Below are 22732 nucleotides of genomic sequence, written 5' to 3' on the forward strand. Positions count from 1 at the left end.
GGTGTAAGGGAACATTCTTATCTTGTCCCTCATCTTAGAAGAAGAGATTTCAGTTTTGCACCACTGAGTATGTTAGCTGTGGACCTGGCACGTGTGCATGCATGCTATGCCACTTCAGTCGTGTCCGACTCTCTGCGACCCTGTGAACTACAGCCTGCCAGGCTGCTCTGTCTGTGGGGATTCTCCAGGCAAGAATACTGGAGCGGGTTGCCATGCCCTCCTCCAGGGGGTCATCCCAACCCAGGGATCGAACCCACATCTTCTATCTCCTGCATTGGCAGGAGGGTTCTTTTTTTGGGGGGTGGGGGGCAGGAAGGTTCTTTACCACTAGTGCCACCTGGGAAAACCAGACCTGATATATATGACCTTGATTATGTTGAGGTATATTCCCTCTACACCCACTTTAAGAGTTTTTACCAAAAATGGATGTTCAATTTTCTCAAATATTTTTTCATCTATAGAAATGATCATGTGATTTTTATCCTTCATTTTGTAAATGTGGTGTATCACTTTGATCAACTTTGCAGATGTTGAACCATCTTTGCATCCCTGACATAAATCCTACATGATCATGGTATATGATATTTTCAATGTATTGTTGAATCATGTATCCTAGTATTTTGTGAGGTTTCTGTGTTCTTGTCATCAGGCATATTGGCCTCTAATGTTCTTTTCTTGTGTCCTTGTGTGATTTTGCTATCAGGTAAAGCTGGCTTTGTAAAATGGGTTTGGAAATGTTCCTTTCTCTTCTGTTTATTGGAAGACTTTGAGAAGGAGTGTAGTCTTCTTTGAATGTTTAGTTGAATTCACGAGTGAAGCTGTCTGATCCTGGATGCTGTTTGTTGGGAGGTTTTGCTTACTGATTCAGTTTCCTTACTAGTAATTGATCTGTTGAGATCTCTGTTTCTTCATAATTCAGTCTTGGTAGGTTTCATGTTTCTAGGAATTTATCCATTTCACCTGTATTGTCCAATTTGTCATCATATAATTGTTCATTGTGGTCTCTTATCATCCTTTACATAGCTGTGGTATTGGTTGTAATGTCTCCTCTTTCATTTCTGATTTTTATCTACTTGAGTCCTCTTTTTTAAAATTGTTTTTAATAATGCCTTTTATTTATTTACTTGATCATACCACATAGCATGCAGGATCTTAGTTCCCCGGCCAGATATTGAGCCCGTGCCCCCTGTAGTGGAAGCACAGAGTCCTAACCACTGGACTGTCAGGGAATTCCCAGTCCTGTCTTTTTTGCTTGGTAAATCACAGCTAAAGGTTTGGCAGTTTAGTTTATCTTTTCAAAGAATCAGCATTTAGTTTTACTGATCTTTTCTCCTGTCTTTCTTGTCTCTACTTATTTCTGCTCTGATCTTTGTTATTTCCTTCCAATAACTCTGGATTTCATTTTTTTGTTCTTTTTCTAGTCCCTTGAGGTATAAACCTATGTTATTCAAATTTTTTCTTGTTTCTTGAGGATAGGCATTTATTGCTATGAGCTTCCCCCTTGACAAGCTTCTCAGATGAAGCAGTGGTAGAGAATCTGCCTACCAATGCAGGAGACATGGGTTCAATCCCTGGGTTGGGAAAATCCCCTGGAGAAGGAAACAGCAACCCACTCCAGTATTCTTGCCTGGGAAATCCCATGGACAAGAAGCCTGGCAGGGTACAGTCCACAGGGTCACAAAGAGTCAGACATGGCTGAGCATACATGCACAGTCCCTCTTATAACTGCCTTTGCTGCATCCTAGGAATTTGGTATATTTCCTTTCTCATTTGTCTGAAGGTATTGTTTGATTTCTCTTTTGACCTACCAGTTGTTCGGTAGCAAGTGGTTTTCATCTTCACATTTGCCATTTTCCAATTTTCTTCTTATAGTTGACTTCTATTTTCATTCCATCATGGATGTGAAAGATGTTTGACAGCATTTCAGCCTTATTAAATTTATTAAGACTTGTTTGGTGAACTTCCTAGTGGTCCAGTGGTTAGGAAGCCACACTTTCACTTCTGAGGATCCGGGTTTGATCCCTGGTCCAGAACTAAGATCCCACGAGCCATGTGATGTGGCACAAAAAAAAAAACAAAACCAATTTGTTTTGTGATCAAAAATGTGATTTACCTCGGGAATATTCCTTGTGCACTTAAGAATGTGTATTCTACTGCTTTTGTATGGAATGTTGTATGTATGTCTGTTACATTTATGTGATCTAACATATCATCTAAAGCCAGGGTTTCCTTATGGATTTTTTGTCTGGATGGTCTATGCACTGATGTAATTGGGGCATTAAAGTCCCCACTATTTATTGTATTGCTATTTCTCACTTTAAGTCTGTTAAAATTTACAAATGTCACTTTCTCTTCTTGGGTTGACCCCTTTATCATTATGTAACACCCATCTTTGTCTCTTTTCACAGTCTGTTTTAAAATCCATCTGTCTGTTAGGCCTGCGCTAACTTTCCTTTGTTCTCCTTTGCATGGGATATATTTTTCTATCCTCCTACTTTCACTCTGTGTCCTTACTATCTGTAGTGAGTCTCTTCTAGACAGCATATAAATGGGTCCTGTTTTTTTTAACCCACTCAGCTGCTCTGTCTCTTGACTGGAGAACTTAGTACATTTACATTTAATTATTAACATAATTAACCATAATTAGTGATGGGTATGTGCCGATTACTATTTTCTAAATTGTTTTCTGGCTGTTTTATAATTCCCCTCTGTTCTCCTCTTGCTCTCTTCCTTTGTGGTTTGATGACTTTCTTTAGGCTTAAATTTCTTTCTCATCTTTTGTGTATTTGCTATAGGTTTTACTTTGTGGGTACCAAGAGGCTTACAAATACCTTCCTGTTGAAAGTGGAAAGAGTTACAACTTTATAACAATCTATTTTAAGTTGATAGTAAGTTAAAACACATTCTAAATTTCTTCCTGCCCACATATTATTTAAGTCACATCCTTTTATATTGTGTATCCCTTAACTAATTATTGCAATTATAATTATTTTTACTACTTCTTTTAACCTTCATACTAGTTTATAAGTGATTAATCCACTGCTTTTACTAAATATTTACCTTTGATAGATTTACACTTTTGTATGTTTTTGTAATTAGTGCCTCTTATTTTCATCTTAAAGAAGTTTCTTTAACACTTCTTATAAAGTCATTTTAGTGGTGATGAACTCCTTTAGCTTTTGCCTGTCTGGAAAACTCCATCTTACTTTCAATTCTGAGTGACAAATATGCCAGGTAGAATATTCTTGATAGAATTTCTTTTCTTTCAGCACTTTGAATATGTTGTGTTACTCCCTTCTGGCCTGCAAAGAGTCTGCTGAAAAATTAAGATTCTCTCCTTGTTTTTAACTTTTGACATTTTAATTATGTGTCTTGGTGAATTACTTTGGCTCAGTATTTTTGGAACTCCCTGGGCTTGCTGGATCTGGATGTCAGTTTTCTTCCCCGGATTAGGGGTATTTTCAGCAATTATGCCTTCAAATTTAAGTTTTCTGCTCCTTCCTCTCTCTACTCCTTCTGGCACTTCTGTAATGCAAATGTTCTGTGACTTCGATACTTGGTACTTATATTTTTTATCTCTTTGTTGAAGTCCTCACTGTTTGTTCACCCATTCTTCCCCTGAGACAGGTGAGCATCTTTATGACAATTATTTTTAACTCTACCAGGTCACAATTACTTATCTAATTAAGTTTTTTTTTTAATGGGGCTTTATCTTGTTCTTTCATTTGGACCATAGTCCTTTTGCTTGACTCTGCACATTAGATATAAGAGCCAACTCCCCACTCTTGAAGGAGTGGATTTTGTGTAGGAGATGAACCTTACTGCCTAACCTTGCTCTAGCTGTTGGCTGTCTCTCAAAGCTCTCTGACTGTCTAAACAGCTGCCTATTTTATTGTTAATCGCTCTCAGTAGTTGAAGGTAAGCCAAGACCTGTCATTTTCCCAAAGGGAAGAATCTCAGAAGGCAGATTTTAAAGTATGCAAATGTATACAGTCCTATGAGATCTGGAGGTGCCCCTCCCACCAGAATCCAAAAAACTGGGGTCCATATGAGGGTATAAACTTCTTTTCTTGAAGATACCAGTGATCTATGAGATGGCCTCCCTGGCCTAAGTTTTCTGAGAGGGCCTCTGTAAGCCCCTAGACGTATGTCAAACCAGAACCCTGCCCCTCGGGCCAAAGCTCTAGGAGAGGGAGATTGGCCTCTTTCACAGGAAGACTTGGGTGTGTTTTAGTCGGCTGTCTGAGCAGTGCCCTGGGGTTGGTGGCCTACATTGTTACAGTCCTGTGTGACCGAGGAACCCAACCCCTCTCCCCTGGCCTCTGGAGACAGGCAGTCAAGGGGCATCCCTTAGGCTGCAGCCACAAAAAAAGGAACAGCAGACGTGTGTAAAAGCTCCCCTCCAGGAGATACTGGAGCCGTGGAGCACGGCAGGAGAAGACTCACTCATTGTCCAGAATTTCTGGAAAGGATTATCGTGAGCCTTAGATGTGTGTTTAATTAGAAGCCTACCCTTCAGGCTGCAGCTATGATGTGCTAACAGGCCTCTTTCAAAGAAAGGCTGAGCTCCCAGTCTGTTGCTTCTTGTTGTGCCTAGAGGGGGGTGGCTGCTGTTCCATTGGTTACAGTCCTGTGGGACCTGTGAGCATGACCCTGCTGGCCACCAGAGTCAGGTGATATAAAGGTGTCCCCTGAAAGGGGCTACAAAAATCCAAAGGCCAGACAAGGGTGTAAGCCTCTGGCTGGAAGACACTGGTGAGCTAGGGCAAGGCCGAAGGTGAGCACAAAGGTGGTGTCCACTGGCCTCCATTCCCTGAAAGCAACTCTGTTGGCCCCTAGGACTGTGCCAGATTGGAAGCCTGCCCCTCAGGCCAAGGCTCCTGCACAAGCAGTCTCAAGACTGGGTGTATTTCAGCCTGTGTTTCTGTTTCTGTGCAATGCTGTGGGGATGGCCGTCGGCCAAGAACCGTCTCTCCACTGTTAATAGTCTCATGGGGCCCAGGAATGCATGCCAGGTGATCAAGGGGGCATCCCTGGGTGGGAGCTGACACATGTAAAAGTTCCCCTCCAGGAAATGGTGGTGCTCTGGAGTGTGGCAGAGGACAGCCTGAAGATGGTGCCTGCTGGCTGGAGCAAAACAGAAAAGGAGTATAAAGATGGCACCCACCAAAACAAAACAAAAAACCCACACACAACACGGCATCTGGGGTTTTACCAGGGCAGAGAGCATGAAGGTGGTGCCCCCAGCCTCCATCCCGAGAGGGTATTGCAGCAGGCCCCAGCCTCTCAGGCTGATGCTTTAAGATCAGCAGATAAGCCTGAGTAAAGTCTTGGTGCTTTTCCAATGGCTGCTTCAGTGTGGAACCCTAAGATGAGAGCCTGTGCACGAGCCCTTTAAGAGCCACTCCCAAGTCTCGTGGGTCTGGTGGATACAAGCCCTGCTAGTGTTCAAAGCAGGATATTTTGAGGCCTCACCTCTCAGGTGCGGGTCTTAAAAGTTGGGGTGCCTGGTGTGGGTTTCAAACCCTTCCCTCCTTAGAGAGAAGCTCTGGGTGAGGGCTCATGGTGAGATGATGTCTCAGCCTCTCCTACCCACTACAATCTGGTTTCTTTCTTACTTGCCCAACGTGCAGAAGTCTCTCTGTTAGTTTTTAGGATTTTTTCAAAGCAAATTGTTCCATACATAGCTGGAGATCTGTGCATCCATGGAAGGAGGTAAGCTCAGGATCTTCCTGTGTCACCATCTTGAGTTGGAACCCTCCCCCATACATTCTTTTTTCTTTTAAATTGAAGTATAGTTGATTTGCAATGTTGTATTAATTTCTGCTGTATAAAAAAGTGATTCAGTTTTATATATATATATATATATTTTAAAAAATACTTTTCCATTATGGTTTATCATAGGATATTGAATATATAGTTCTCTGTGCTATACATGAGGACCTTATTGTTTACCCATTCTGTATATAATAGCTTTATATCTGATAACTCCAACCTCCCACTCCAGCTTTCTCCCCCTTGGCAGTCCCAAGTCTGTTCTCTGTGAGTCTGTTTCTATTTCATAGATAGGTTTGTTTGTGTCATATTTTAGATTCCACATGAGTAATATCATATGGCATTTGTCTTTCTCTTTCTGGCTTCCTTCACTTAAAATGATCTCATCTATGTCACTGCAAATGGCATTATTTCATTCATTTTTCTGTCTGGGTGGTATCCCATTGTGTATATGTATCACATCTTCCTTCTCCATTCATCTCTCAATAACCATTTAGGTTATTCCCACATCTTGGCTATTGTGAACAGTGCTGCTATGAATAGGGGTGCATGTATCTTTTTGGATTAGAGGTTTGTCTGGATATATGTCCATGAGTGGGACTGCTGGACCATATGGCAATTCTATTTTTAGTTTTCTGAGGATACTCCATACTATTTTCCATAGTGGCTACACCAAATTCCCACCAATAGTATAGGAGGGTTATTCTCTCTTCTCTATACCCTCTCCACCATTTATTTGTAGAGTTTCTAGTGATGGCCTTTCCGACCAGTGTGAGGTGGTACCTCACTGTAGTTTTGATTTGCATTTCTCTAATAATTAGTGATGTTGAGTATCTTTTCATGTGCCTGTTGGCCATCTGTATTTCTTCTTTGGAGAAATGTCTGTTTACGCTGTCTGCCCATTTTTCTGTTGAATTGTTTTTTGTTGTTGAGTTGTATAAACTCTCTCTATATTTTGGAGATTAATCCCTTGTCAGTCACACTGTTTGGAAATACCCTCTCCCATTCTGTAGATTGTCTTTTCATTTTGTTTCTGGTTTATTTTGCTCTGCAAAAGTTTGTAAGTTTGATTAGGTCCCATTTGTTTATTTTTGTTTTCATTTCTATTGTCTTGGAAGATTAGTAAAATTAGAATCCTCATGCATTGCTGGCGGGAATGTAAAATAGTACAGCCACTGTGGAAAACAGTCTGACAGTACCTCAAAAAATTAAAGAATTACCATATGATCTAGCAGTTCTACTCCTAGGTATACTCTCAGAAGAACTGAAAGCAGGGACTCAAACAGATATTTGTACACTTATGTTTGCAGCAACATTTTTCATAATAGCCAAAAGGTAAAAGCAACCCAAGTTTACATCAATAGATTAATGGATAAACAAAATGTCTTATATATGTACAATGGAGTATTAGCCTTAAAAAGGAGGGCAGTTCTGATATGTGCCACATTAAAGATCAACCTTGAAAACAAGTGAAATACACCAGTCACAGAAGGATAATAGTACGATTCATGGAAAGTAGAATAGAGGTACCAGGCCTTGGGAGAGAGAAATGGGGAGTTGTTGTTTAATTGGTACGTTTTCTGTTTGGGGTGATTTTAAAAGTTCTGGAAACAGTGGTGATGGTTGCATAATGTGAATTTACTGGCTGCTGCTGAATTGTACACCTAAAAATTATTAACGTGGTAAATTTTATGTATATTTTACCAGCATTAAAAAAAGAAGTCTTTTTTAAAAAAATAAGTGAAAATCAGTATCTGCCTAAAACTCGCATGAATAAGAGATTAGGCAAGAATGATGATTCTGAGATGCCTGGTCACTCAGCTTCTCTATCCCATATTAACGAGGTGCTTTTATGATTTGCTAGCAAGACACCATTCTCTAGGTGTCCCCAGCCACACAACACTGAAAAAGAAAACAACTTGATGGTGGGGAAGCATTTGTCCCCTATATTTAACCTGCACTGAACTACTTTCCTGTGTGGAAGCATGCAGTTGTTCAGAGGGACATACTAGTGACTTCGTAGGTAGGCACTGTAAAAGTCTCCTTATGATAATTATTTAGAACCTCTAATTTCAGGAACTTGATACCCTTATAAATGTTGAGATTAGTGAAAGAATGTATCAGTATTTCGCAGCAACTCATTTGCATTTTTGAGACCAGAATGTAAAATGCATTGGTTTTCTGGACTGCCCTCTGGTTTTTCCTCCTTGCCGCACTGGTCGGCGCCTCCGCAGCCACAGTGCAGCCCTCCCTCCGCGGGGAGGCCGAGCCCGTTTCCCACTCACACACCCTCGAGCCTCCTCTGCACCTCACCTGGCCTCGGCCCGCATCACCTGTTCCTTTTCTGAAAAGAGCCCCTCCCTCCAGCAACCTTCCAGTTCTTACCTTCTGCCTGACATAATTGCAACCTCCCACAGCATCTTTTTGCTTTCCAACATTTTCTTCCTTTGTGTTTTGATTCCTCCTGAATTTTTGAGAGGCTTAAACTTACAGGGTAACCAACAAGGAAGTGGTCCCACAGCCAACTTTTGCATAAAAAAGTACAGAGTTCCCTCCATTTCCAGTGAGGCCATACATGACACACCAAAACGGAACAGAAGACATGAAACGCCCATTAGACGACTCAGTACAGGCTAAGGTTGGCGTGCACTGCGCTCAGCTTTAAAGGGTGACCCAGCTGCTTTAGGAGCCCTCAGTTTTAAAGGGTGACCCAGCTGCTTCTAGGAGCCCTCCTCGTGTTCTCTCAACTCTCCCTGGAGCCGCCACAGGAAGCCCACACCTGCGGCTGAACCCAGGCCATGGTCAGTAGACTGCTGTGCCAGGGGCAGCCTCCAGGGAGTTTCAATAAATGCCATTACAAATCCTCGCTGGGTTTGTGGAGAACTACCCCCACTACCATAGTCATCTTCCTATGAATTTTAGAAAGCTTCTTTAGCGCGCCTGGAAAATTAAGGCCTGTTTGTCAAGGTTTCTATGGGTTAAAAAGTGACAACTCACAATCATTCTAAAGTTTCAACTGCTGCCTTTTTATAAAGGTTTTTGAACGAGATTTTAAATTAAAATATTCATAACCATGGTATTTCTGGAAATAGGCTTATAAGGGAAGTCTGCTTTCCTTTTTTGTGCTCTTTTGAATTTCCCCCCAATTTTACAATAAACATACAAAGACTTCTTTGTTTGAAACATCTCCTTGACATTCACAGATTTGACAATTGCTTTGATGACTTAACTATATGAAAAGTCTGAATGACCCTGAAATGTACTCCATTTTAATATTTTGCAGCAGCATGAGTGTGAACTTCACCTCAGAGCTCAGATAAAGATGTGAGTCATATGGTCGGTGATCAGTCTACGAGGCATCCAGCACTCACACCTCGGCCAAGTTTTGTTGTTCTCTACTTACCTTCACTAAGGATCTGAGGAAACTGGTTAACCTTTTCATTTGTACTTCATTGCATTTCATGAGGAAAAGTGTGTGTGTGTGTGTGTGTGTGTGTGTGTGTGTGTATGCCATGGTGGCTTCTGAAACTCCTAAGATTCTTAAAGGTTTCAGGGCATAATATGTCACAAGTGTCAGTCTGACGAATTATATAAACTGTTTAAAGGGACTTTCCTGGTGGTCCAGTGGTTAAGACTTTGCCTTCCAATGCAGGGGCTGCAGGTTTGATCCCTGGCTGAGGAACCAAGATCCGACATGCCGCAGGGTACAGCTAAAAATTTAAATATAAGACTTGTAAAAAAAAATAAAAGTTTAAAAAAAGACCTGTTAAATAGTATCCAATAGAGAGCAGAAAATAAAAGTAGTTTGTTAAAATTACTGAATCACTTTACTACATAAATCTAACAGGGCAGTAATTTGGAAGTATGCATAAACAATCCACATTTTGTTTTACTCCCTCAAAGCAAATATATGAAAGTGATGCGTTAAGTTAAAAAAAAACAATATAAAAGAGATGAGAAATAGTTCCATTTCTTTCTGAATCCCACTACCCACTAAGATAATCACTGTGAACAGGTGTACGCCACTCTAGAATTTTAGTGCACATATTTTTAAAATGGAAGAATTCATGGGATACTCCTATATACATACTTCCATAGATGGTGTTTGACTCTCCAGTATTTTGTAGCTTTCTTTCTGTGGCCTAGCTATTGATCAGTTGTAGGATCCACAACTGTAGGATCGAGCTGTATGATCAGCTGTTGATCCTAACACCAATATATGAGTGCCCTCTTTAGGAAACATTCACTAATAATGCATGTAATCAGCCTTTATCATCTTGACCAATTTTGCTTTACTTACGCTTTCTTGAATATAACTGAGAGTTAGTACTTTTTCAGATGTTAAACTGACCATGTGCATTTCTTTCTCTCTTTTTTGAAATTTATTTTTGACTACACTGGGTCTTTGTTGCTGTGTGGGCTTTGTCTAGTTGCGGCACGCACGCCTCTCATTGTGGTGGCTTCTCTTGTTGCGGAGTACAAGCTCCAGGGTTCAGGCTTAGTATTGTGGTACATAGGCTTAGTTGCCCCATGGGATGTGGTATCTTCCCAGACCAGGGATCCAACCCGTGTCCCAAGTATTGGCAGGAAGGTTTTTAACTACTGGACCATCAGGAAAGTCTTGCATTTCTTTCTTATTCATGTATTTGCCCAAGTACTTTTATATATATATATATATATATATATATATATATATATATATATATATATGTATATATAAATAAATAAATACATATATGTGTGTGTGTGTTACAAATATTAGTTTCAAGTTTATTAACTCCTTTTCCACTTTGCTTATGGCATCTTTTACCATTATACGACTAAATTTATTAATTTCTAGCCTTGGTGATATACTTAGAAAGCTCTCTCCTACAATACAATCATAGAGATATTTTCCAATGATGTCCTTTTTTTATTTTTCACACTAAATCTTGAAGCCTCAAGTTAATTTGGGAAAACATGTACGTTAAGAATGAAATTAATGTTTCCCAATAAATTTTCACTTATACAATTTATTGACTAATTTCTTATTTTCTCCACTAATTTGAAGTGTCTTCTTTGCCATATAGTAAATTCCCATATACATATTTTCTAAACCTGTACCTGTTAAATTAGTGCCTCTAGGACACTACTTCCTTTATCTCTGTCCTGCTCCATTATTTTTGTTTTAAAACTTTTTAGTTCTTCTTAAGAATATCTGCTTGTAGAAGAAATTCTGAACTAATCGGAATTTTGGGAGTAATTTGGGGGAAACTGACATCTCTACCATATTGGGTCTTCCCATCCAAGAATATGACACAGCTGTTTATTCTGGCCTTTTCTGTCCTTCTATAAAGTTTTACAATTTTTTCATCTTACACATTTCTCAATAAATTTAAGTACTTTAGAGTTTTTGAATACAACTGTGAATAGGATCTTTTGCTATGCATAAGAAGGTAAAATTTTTTTTTTTTTTGCCTGTTTCTATTTGGCCATCTTACTAAACTTTTTGGCTCCAGATTAAGAACTTATTTATCTAATTAATACTTGTGCTTATTTTTCTAAGTTGAGTGCTAGAAAAAGCAGGTCTCCTGCCCAGTCCCATATTCCAGAGATGGCTAGTGTTAAACATTCTTTCATAATTTCCAATGGGTTCTTTTGAAATATTCTAGGTATGCAAGAATTTAGTCTTTCCTCTTCGTTACTTATTCTTATTTCTCTTCCTTATCTACTGCCTTGTCCCACAGCAGTAGTTCTGGATGATTCCTGACTGTAATGGAAAGTCATTAGTGCTTCACTGTTAACTGGATGATCACTGATAGCTTTCAATGGATAATCTTCAACAGGTTAAGAACATGTTTATTCCTATAATAAAAGGGCTTTTTCTGCTTTTAATCAGTAATAAATCTGGAATTTTACCAAAACCTATTTGGGGATTTTGCTTTTTCTACTCCCAATAAATTATACTTTCTACTGTTAAATCAGTTTTGCATTATTGGACTAAATCCTACTTGATTTCTATATATATTGTTTTAGGACAGTCCTGGGTTCTACTTGCTAACATTTTATTTAGGATTCTTTGATTTACAATATTAGTAATATTAAACTACATTTTCTTTTCCTTTTGGATGATATTTTTGTTACAATTTAGATCTGAGGTTATTTTAGCCTCTCATAATATAGACCCTTTCAATTACGTGATTTCAAATGTCAGTCGTGTTTCTCACCATCACTGTTCCTTTTTAAATGAAAACTAACCTGACAACCCACTCCAGTATTCTTGCCTGGAGAGTTCCATGGACAGACGAGCCTGGCAGGCTACAGTTCATGGGGTTGCAAAGAGTGGGACATCACTGAGCCTGACTAACATTAACAATTACAAATCCAAAAAGCACAAAAGCAAAATACTAGCCAAGTAGACTTTTAAGCATGCAAAAGCAATAGTTTTACACATCTCCATTCCCATTTAATAAACAAGTGTGTATCACTCAACTAAAACTAATCACACTATGAACCATCCAAGAAAAAATAGTGCCCTTAATGGATATTAACAGCAAACAAAAAGAGAACCACACCCTATCATATATTTTTTAAAGCTAACAGTAAGGTTATTATTTATTTATTATTGAAGTATAGCTGATTATTCTTAGTTTCAGGTGTGCAGCAAAGTGGTTCAGTTATACATACAAATATATATTTTTTCAGATTCTTTTCCCTTATAGGTTATTACAAAATACTGAGTATAGTGTGCTACACAGTAGGTCCTTGGTGGTGATCTATTTCATATATAATGTGTATCTGTTAATCCCAAACTCATTTATCCCTCTCCCCACCTTCCCCTTTAGTAAACATAAGTTTGTCTTCTATGTATTTGACTCTACTTCTGTTTTGTATTTAGGATTTTTTTTTTATTCCACATATAAGTGATACATGGTATCTGTCTTTCTCTGACTTACATCACCTAGTATAATCATCTCTAAGCCCATCTATGTTCCTGCAAACAGCATTATTTCATTCTTTTTTATGGCTTAATAGTATTCCATTGTGTGTATATATATACATCTTCTTTATCCATTCTTCTATCAGTGGACATCTAGGTTGCTTCCATGTCTTGACTATTGTAAACAGTGCTGCAGTGAACACTGGGGTGCATGTATATTTTCAAATTATGGGTTTCTGGATATATGTACAGAAGTGGGACTGCTAGCTCATATATATTGTAGTTCTATTTTTAGTCTAAGGAACCTCCATACCTTTCTCCACAGTGGCTGCACCAATTTACATTCTCACCAACAGTGTTAAGAGGGACCCCTTTTCTCCACACCCTCTCTCTAACATTTATTGTTTGTAGACTTTTTTGATGAGGGCCATTCTGACTGGTGTGAAGTAACACCTCTTCATTGTTTTGGTTGGCATTTCTCTAATAATTAGTGATGTTGAGCATATTTTTATGTGAATTTTGGCCACCTGTATGTCTGTTTTGGAGAAATGTCTGTTTAGATTTACTGCCAAGTTTTCGATTGGGCTGTTTGGTGTTTTGTTATTGAGCTACATGAGCTGTTTATATACTTTGGAAATTAGTCCCTTGTCAGTGGCTTTATTTGCAAATATTTCTCCCATTTTTGTTTTGTTTATGGTTTCCTTTGCTATGCAAAAGGTTTTAAGTTTAATTAGGTCTCATTTGTTTTTGTTTTTATTTTCATTATTCTAGGAGGTGGATCCAAAAAGATACTGTTTCAGTTTATGCCAGAGAGTGTTCTGTGTTTTCCTCTTAAGAGTTTTATAATATCTAGTCCTTCATTTAGGTCGTTAATCCATTTTATTTTTGTGTATAACGTTAGAAAATGTTCTAGTTTCATTCTTTTACATGAGCTCGCTGTTGTTTTCTCAGCATCACTTATTGAACAGACTGTCTTTTCTCCACTGTATAGTCTTGCCTACTTTGTCACTGATTAGTTGACCGTACATCTGTGGGTTTATCTCTGGACTTCCTATCTTGTTCCAACTGATCTATATTTCTGTTTTTGTGCCAGTACCATACTATTTTGATTACTGCAGTTGAGGTGCAGTCTAAAGTCAGGGACCCTGTGTCCTCCAGCTCTGTTTTTTTTCTTTCTCAAGACTGCTTTGGCTATCCGGAGTCTTTTGTGTTTGCATACAAACTGTAAACTCTTTTTATCCTAGTTCTGTGAAAAATGCTATTGGTTATTTGATACGGATTGCACTGAATCTGTTTATTGCTTTGGGTAGTAGGGTCATTTTTATATTGATTCTTACAATACAAGAACATGGTGTATCTCTTTGTGTCATCTTTGATTTCTTTCATCAGTATCTTACAGTTTTCTGAGTACAGATCTTTGGCCTCCTTAGGCAGGTTTATTCCTAGGTATTTTGTTCTTTTTGATGTGACGGTACATGGGATTGTTTCCTTAATTTCTCTTTCTGACCTTTCATTGTTAGTATACATAAATGCCAGAAATTTCTGTGTATTAACTTTGTATCTTACAACTTTACCAGATTCACTGATTAGCTCTAGTAGTTTTCTGGTAATATCTTTAGGATTTCCTATGTATGGTGTGATATCATATCATCTCAAAACAGACACTTCTTTTGGAACCCTTTATTTTTTTTTTCTTCTGATTGCTGTGGCTTAACACTTCCAAACTATGTTGAATAAAAGTGGTGAGAGTGGACATCCTTGTCTTGTTTCTGATCTTAAAGGAAATCCTTTTAGCTATTCACTGTTGAGTGTAATGTTAGCTGTGGGTTTGTTGTATGTAGCCTTTATTATGTTGATGTAGGTTCCCTCTATGCCCACCTTCTGGAAAGCTTTATTTTTCTAATCATAAATGGATGTTAAATTTTATCAAAAGCTTTTTCTGAATCTATTGAGATAATCATAGGGTTTTTATTCTTCAATGCATTAATGTGGCATATCACATTGATTTGCAGATACTGAAAAATCCTTGTATCCCTGGCTAAATCCCACCTGATCATGGTTTGTGATCCTTTTAATGTATTATTGGATTCAGTCTGCTAGTATTCTGTTGAGAATTTTTGCATCTGTGTTCATTAGTGATAGTGGCCTGTAATTTTCTTTTTTGTGGCATCTTTATCTGGTTTTGGCATCAGGGTGATTGTGGCTTTTTCAATTGAGTTTAGCAGTGGTTCCTTATTCTTTAATATTTTGTAATAGTTTCAGAAGAATAGATATTAAGTCTTCTCTAAGTGTTTGACAGAATTCACCTGTGAGGCCATCTGATCCTAGACTTTAGTTTGTTGGAAGTTTTTAAATCACAGTATCACTTTTAGTACTAAGGATAGGTCTGTTCACATTTCTTTTGGTTCAGTCTTGGAAAATTGTACATTTTTAAGAATATGTCCATTTCTCCCAAGCTGTCTATTTCATTGGCATATAGTTGCTTATGGTAGTCTCTTATGATCCTTTGTATTCTGTGATGTCCACTGTAACTTAGTTTTTCATCTCTAATTTTATTGATTTGAGCCCTCTCCCTTCTTTTCCTTAATGCGTCTGGTAAAGGTTAATCAAAGAACCAGCTTTTAGCTTCACTGATCTTTTCTATTGTTTTCATTGTCTCCATTTATTTCTGCTCCAATCTTTATGATTTCTTCTACCAACTCTGAGTTTTGTTTTTCTTACTCTAGTTGCTTTAGCTGTAAGATTAGGCTGTTTACTTGAGATTTTTCTTGTTTTCTGAAGTAAGATTGTCTTACTAAACTTCCTTCTTAAAATTGCTTTTTCTGTGTCCCCTAGGTTTTGTATTGTGGTGTCCATTTGGTCTAATGTGTCATTTAAGGCCTGTGTTTCCTTATTGATTTTCTGTCTGCATCCGTCCATCGATGTAAGTGGGGTGTTAAAGTCCCCCACTATTGTTGTGTTACTGTCGATTTCTCCTTTTATGACTGTTAGGAGTTCCCCAATGTATAAGACAAATGCTGTACTGGGTGCATACTTACAATTGTTGTATCTGCTTGGATTAATCTTGATTATTTTGTACTGTCCTTTTTTGTCTCTTATAACATTTTTTATTTTAAAGTTGATTTTGCCTGATGAGTATTGCTATTCCAGCTTTCTTTGATTTTCATTTGTATGGAATACCTTTCTCCATCCCCTTTCAGTTTGTATGTGTCCTTAGATCTGAAGTGGGTTTCTTGAGGACAGCATATATGTGTGTCTTGTTTCTATATCCATTCAACCAATCTGTGTCTTCTGAATGAAGCATTTAATCTGCTTACATTTAAGGTAATCCTCAATATATATGTTCTTAAGGCCATTTTGTCAGTTGTTTTGGATTTGTTTTTGTAGGTCCTTTTTCTTCCCTTCCCTTGTGATCTCATGAATATCTTTAGTGTTGGGTTTGGATTACTTTTTCTTTTTGTGAGCGTGTATCTCTCATAGGTTTTTGGCTTGCAATTACCATGAGGTTTTGATATAGCAGTCTACACACACACACACACACACGAAGATTAAGTTGCTGGTCTCTTAATTTCAAATGCTTGCAATTACCATGAGGTTTTGATATAGCAGTCTACACACACACACACACACACACACACACACACACGCGCGAAGATTAAGTTGCTGGTCTCTTAATTTCAAATGCATTTGTACTCTCCTCACTATTGCTGGTCTTGATATTGTATTTGGTGTGACTGATTTCCTACTTTTACTGTTTGGTTGCCTTTACCAGTGAACTTTCCCATTAGTAATTTTCTCATTTTTAGTTGTGGCCTTACTTTTCTGCCTAGAAAAGTTCCTTTCTTGCTGTAAAGATGATTTGGGTGTGCTGAGTTCTTTTAGCTTTTGCTTGTCTGTAAAGCTTTTGATTTCTCTGTCAAAGCTAAGCAAGAGCCTTGCTGGATATTCTTGTTTGTATGTTTTTCCCTTTCATCACATTCAATATATCATGTCACTCCCTTCTGGCCTGCAGAGTTTCTGCTTAAAAAACATCAGCTGATAACCAGACAGGAATTCCCTAGTTGCTTTTAACATTTTTTTAATTTTTGTCAATTTGATTACTGTGTGTCTTAATATGTTCCTCATTGGGTTTATCCTGTATGAAATTCTCCGCACTTCTTGAACTTGAATGTGTGTTTCCTTTCCTTAGGGAATTTTTTGGCTGTTATGTCTTCAAATATTTCTCAGGCTCTTTCTTCTCCTTCTGGGACCCCTTTAATGCAAACATTGGTACATTTAATGTTGTCCCAGAAGTCTCTTGGACTGTCAACATTTCTTTTCATTCTTTTTTCTTAATTCTGTTCCAAACAGTGATATCCAGCAATCTGGTGTCCAGCTCACTTTTTCATCTGCCTTATTTATTCTACTATTGATTCCATCTACGGTATTTTTCAATTCAGTTATTGTTCATCTCTGTTCTTTAAAGCATCTAGCTCTTTATTGTATCCCCTCAGTCTATGCCTCCATTCTTTTCCTGAGATCTTGGATCTTCTTTACTATTATTACTCTGAATTTTTCTTCAAGGAGATTGCCTATATCCATTTCACTCTGTTGTTCTTCTTGGGTTTTATCTTATTCCTTCATCTAGAACATATTTTTCTGCCATCTCATTGTATCTAATTTTGTGCATCTGTGGTCTCTATTTTCCAAGCTGCAGGACTATAATTCTCTTGGTTCTGGTGCATTCCCCCTGGTAGGTGAGTTTCGTCCAGGGACTGGTACTTGCCCACTGGTGGGTAGCGCTGGGTTTTGTCCCTCTGATAGGCAGGGCTGTCTCAAGTGATGTGTTTATAGGTGGCTGTTGGGTGAAGCCAGGTGCCAAAATGGCCATCTCTGAAAGAGCTCACAATGATGAGCCTTCCCTGGGGTGTTCACTACCCCTGTCCTTGCCCCTACAGTGAGCCACAGCTGACCCCGCCTCCCCAGGACCCCTGCTTAAGAACCAAAGGTAGGTCTAGCCCATGTGCCTATGGAGTCACTGCTTTGCCCTGGGTCCCAGTGCGTGTGAAACCTCATGTGCACCCTCCAAGAGTGGAGTCTCTTGTTCCCCCCAGCCCTGTGGAGTGCCTACAGTCAAGCCCGACTGGTTTTCAAAGCCAAATGCTCTGGAGGCTCTTTCTCCTGATTCCAGACCCCCAGGCTGGGGAGCCTGATGTGGGGCTCAGAACTCTCACTTCTATGGGAGAGTCTCTGTGATACGATTATTTTCCAGTTTGCAGGTCACCCTCCCACTACTAGATTTGGGAGTTGATTATAAAACAGAAGCATTCCTACAATCTCACTGTGACTTCTTTGTCTTTGGGTGTAGAATATCTTTTTTGGTGGGTTTGAGTCTTTTTTTGGTCAGTGGCTATTCAGCAATTAGTTGTGATTTTGGTGTTTTTGTGAGAGGAGGTGAGTTCATGTCCTACTCCACCATCTCGTCTCCTGCCTCTTTCTCATTCTTAAGCAGAAGTTGAGCCCTGACTCACAGGCAGATGTCTCTGATGGTTCATCATAAAAGATAATGCCACTGTCTGCTGCTGTGTCTCTACTGTGCAATTCCGTTACCTTAGGAAAGTTTCTAAAATGAGGTGCTTTTTCATCTTGAAGTTTTTCTAGCATTCTGGATCCTTTACACCTTCTTGAAAATTACCAGCATCATCTGAAAATCTCGTTTTGTTGTGTTTCACAGATACTGCATGGTTTAGAAATTCTGAAGCTGACAGTAAGCTCTTTTAATAAAATAAAAATCAAAAGTCTGAGGATTCAAAGGGAAGTCAGTTGAGAATACAGGAAACATATTTCTGGGCCCCCTGATGCTAATACCAACCTGCATCAGATTTCAGTGAGTCTATGCCAAGAAAAATACCATTTGGGATGTGAGGCAAATGCGACTTGTCACTTTTCTTGTTTGTAGTTAAGTACAGCTTATAACCACCTGTGTAAGGTGTGTCATACACTCTCCTGGATGGTCTCCAGAAAAAAATCTCTCAGTATTAGAGCATTCTCGGATAAGTTTAAGTGAAATGTTATAGAAAGCAATAAGAACCAGGTATGTGACCAATTCAGGAGGGGTGGGAGGAATCAGCACTGAGGAAGAGAAGGAAAGAAACATGAACAAATGAGTGTCTCTGTATCTTGCAGTCAAAAATCATCTGGACTAAATCAGTGTTGTTAAACATGAGGAAATATTATTCAGATATATACCCATATATGTATGTATATATATACACACACTGAGGAATAGCATTAATATTAGTGTTCTTATTGAAATTTTAAGATGAATTCAGTCTAATTTAGATTATATAGTTTAAAGTTAATTCCTTTAAAATTTTCATTGATTTCCTCTCTAAATGATCAAATAATGTTTGTTTTATGCTTAAATTAGCCTGAATTCACGTGCTGTATATATACAGGGAAGATGATCTGACATTTGCTATTAAGTAAACTGTGATATTTTCTTAATCTCAAACAGGCCAGAAACAGTTTTAGAGAAACATACTGTAGCCACATATTTTAGGGGGAAGTAGCATGAATGGGGAGAAGGCAATGGCACCCCACTCCAGTACTCTTGCCTGGAGAATCCCAGGGACGGGAGCCTGGTGGACTGCACAGAGTCGGACACGACTGACGTGACTTAGCAGCAGCAGCAGCATGAATGGGGCTTCCTTAAATTTATTCCATACTCTTGTTCAGAAAAGACAGACAACACTGTCAGACAGATGGAGAACAAACTAAAAGCATTTACAAAGTGTTTTCATATACATTTTGCTGAATAATTTGATTCTAGAGCAGCACTGTCCATGATGGCACTTTCTGCAATAGTGGAAATATTCTGCATCTGTGCTGACCACTGGCCATATATGGCTACTGAGCACCTGAGTTTTAAATTTCAATTAAATTTTAATAGGCACATGTGACTTTGTGGTTGCATGTTTAGACCAACAGAACCTTCTGTTCTGTAAGAAAAGATTACATAATATGTATATAAATCATTATGACAACATTACCTAAAACTCTTTTTTGTGAACATGCCCTTCAGGGTAGAAATTTTGTTATTTGCCTTCACTGTAGCAGTCTTTAATGACAGGACACATACTAGATCCTCTTTTTTTCTTTTCCCCCTATCCTAGGTTCTTCTTTCTCTGACTGAAAAGAATAGTCATTTTAGTGGTTGATCACGGACAGGTCTTTTGCCTTGACTAAATCACGAAGGAAAAAATTTGTTCAGAAATCTCTCAAATGTGAATTTTAATCTTCCAATTAAAAGCAAGGCCTCAGGCTTAACCAACAGCTGTTATCATTAAGAGCTCTCAAATTATCATACTAAAGAGTAAATGACACCACAATTTATAAAGCTTTTCTGAGGTTCTTTCTCCCTCTGGTACTAGGGAAATAGCCATAGAATCCTATTTCATTAGATCAGAAGAAAGTTCTGTGACAGATTTACAATTATTAAAAAGAAGACAGAAGAGTCTGGGGCAGAACGATACACATGCATATAGATGTGGCTGAGTCCCTCTGCTGTCCACCTGAAACTATCACAACATTATTAATCGACCTCACACCAATACAAAATAAAAAGTTCAAAAATAAATAAAGATAAGAAATATTTTACATTTGACAGCAGATCAATACCTCTGGCAGGTATTCTTGCTAAACAATTTTTTTGGACAGGAAGAGACATTCAGGTTTGACTTAAGTTGTAGCACAAATTCATTAAAACAATCAACAACACAGCACTTACCGATGAAGTTTATAAATGTATTATTTAGCTATTTCAGGGTGGGGGAAAAACTCCAGAATATTAAAGTATCTTTACCTCGTAATGAACAAGTTGGTCCATTTTCTTGATTCTTAGAGCGCTTATTTCTGAACTGACTTGGAATATCTAATGAAAGGTCTTAAAAGGAAATAGGAAAACAGAACTGTTAAAGGAATATATAACCAAGCAAAAAATAATTTCCAAAAATGATGTATTTTTACGGATTTATCTCTTTACTGTCTTAGCTTTCAAAGAAAACATTGCAGTTATTATTTTCATACAGTATCATATCATCACATACCAAATATGTCTTACCTAGGAATGGATCAAACTTTCTAGATTCTGTCCCACATATGAGACAGTTAACCTCATTTTGGAGAATGCCTCCGAATATAGCCGTGACAACTGTAGATGCTCCATTTCTAAAGAAAATCACATAGGAAAATATCTCAGTAAAATATATGTAAAAGCTCCTCTAGGTCACTCCCCACTCCCTTTGGGGGATATATATGTTTTTTAATTTAAATTATAGAATAACACAAAAGCTTAAAAGCTACATAGATGTATACCAAATAAAAGGTTTAAGCCACTGGCCTTCCTCTGACCCCTCTCCCAATCCCACTACTTTCTATACTAACACTGAACATTTGCCATTACTAATAGATCACATACATACCTGCACTCGGAGGAAGAGGACCCCTTTTCCCTCAAATATACCCCTCAGGAAATAGGAAACCCCTTTATATTAGATCCTTTGCAAGATTTCTCATCATATGGGGATCTCTCTAAATTATGTTACTTTGAACAACAACCTTCATCAAAGATAGTTTAAGATTTTTTCTTTAGATGTTCACATTTGGGGAAAATGAGGTAAACAAATTTAACTTATACTTAGTCATCACTGGTAGAGAGATGATTTCACAATTAAACACTTAAACAGTATTTCCCTTGTAGAGATCAAAAATATGTACAGCACTGTAAGAACAATAAGACACTAACTGTCCTAATGTTACTTAACCTATGTGTGCCTCAGCTTCATCAAATGTAAAATAGGAATAACATCTATCTACCTTAGAAGCCTGGTGATGATGATATGAGAATATACATACAATGCTTTTTAGACAAGTGCTTACTGAAATGAAAGCCTGTTGAGTATTGTAAGCATCTTTGATCTGAATAACCAGGGTCATACCTGCCTTCTGCTTGTCTTCTCTTCCCTAAGGATGTATCCTGGATGTGCACCTCACTGTGACAGGTGCACGGCGTGCCACGGTTTGGACAACAACAGCTGACAAGCACTTATGTACTTACGTGCCAGCAGGCTCCATTCTAAGTACTTTCCGTGTGCTAAACTAATGCTCACAACAACTCTGAGGCAGAGAAGATTATCCCCATCTTACAGACAAGGAAGCTGAGGTTCAAAGGTTAAATAACTTGGCCCAAGTTCACACAGCTGGCCTGACCTAAGCACCTTCTCTTAACAATATAGTATTGATGGGTATATACTTTGGTAAAAAATATTTAAAATCCCAAATGGCTCCAGGTTTCACTGCAACCACAGGAACCCACATAAAACTGTCAACAGAACAAATAAAGATAAATCAGAATATAAATAAATTATTAATGGTACTAAGGTTATTTTTATTGTGTGCTTTCATTAATAGCACTATAGTGAACACAAATGTGAACTTTTGTACACTTATGCAGTTATCTGACCCAGTATATTGCTCTTTTTTACAAACAGTAATTTGAGGTGGTTTCTGTCACTTGCAGTCAATAGTATTCCTAACACACTGAACCACACTTTGAGTGCTCCAAATGAAACCTACTGCAATGATGAGACAGAAAAAACCTACCCAAGCAAACCTATTATTTTAAAAGTTCTGCTTCCTTTTCTTTGAAAGGGCTTCCTTCTGTACTGGTAAAAGAAATACAATGTAGCTTTTTAAGTTGTTCATAAGATACATGACTTTAGTATTACAAAGGATATACCCCCCCAAAAATCTACTTAAAATAAAGGGTTTATGACTGATCCTTTCATACTGATATTCACATACTCTGCTGCCTTTAATTAAAGTGGAAACTGCTTTATTAAAAAGCAGTACATTTAAACTCAATGTACTTCTTCCTTTACAATTTCTTCCTCTGAAAAAAAGATACTAATCAAGTCTTGGCTATTTTAAAACAAGATTCACAAATTATTTCAAAATCACTATTCTACTTATTATAACTGCACACCAAGAAAGTGTAAA

The 22732-nt window shown here is 38.1% G+C and overlaps 1 protein-coding gene across 3 annotated transcripts in view; it reads right to left on the reverse strand.

Annotated features, from left to right (window-relative positions):
- USP3 (ubiquitin specific peptidase 3) overlaps positions 1–22732 on the reverse strand; it is a 99084-nt gene that overhangs the window by 13186 nt on the left and 63166 nt on the right. For all 3 annotated transcript variants that reach the window (XR_010663893.1, XM_065940240.1, XM_065940239.1), the window contains exons 10-11: positions 20796–20902; positions 20538–20618 (exon numbers count right to left, since the gene is read on the reverse strand). Coding sequence is in view for 2 of the 3 variants with exons in the window: in XM_065940240.1 (XP_065796312.1) it covers positions 20538–20618; positions 20796–20902 (188 nt within the window). In the remaining variant the exon portion in view is untranslated. The remainder of the gene's footprint in view (positions 1–20537; positions 20619–20795; positions 20903–22732) is intronic.

Source organism: Muntiacus reevesi, chromosome 7 (assembly GCF_963930625.1).
Source record: "Muntiacus reevesi chromosome 7, mMunRee1.1, whole genome shotgun sequence".
In the NCBI taxonomy this organism is placed as follows: Eukaryota; Metazoa; Chordata; class Mammalia; order Artiodactyla; family Cervidae; genus Muntiacus; species Muntiacus reevesi.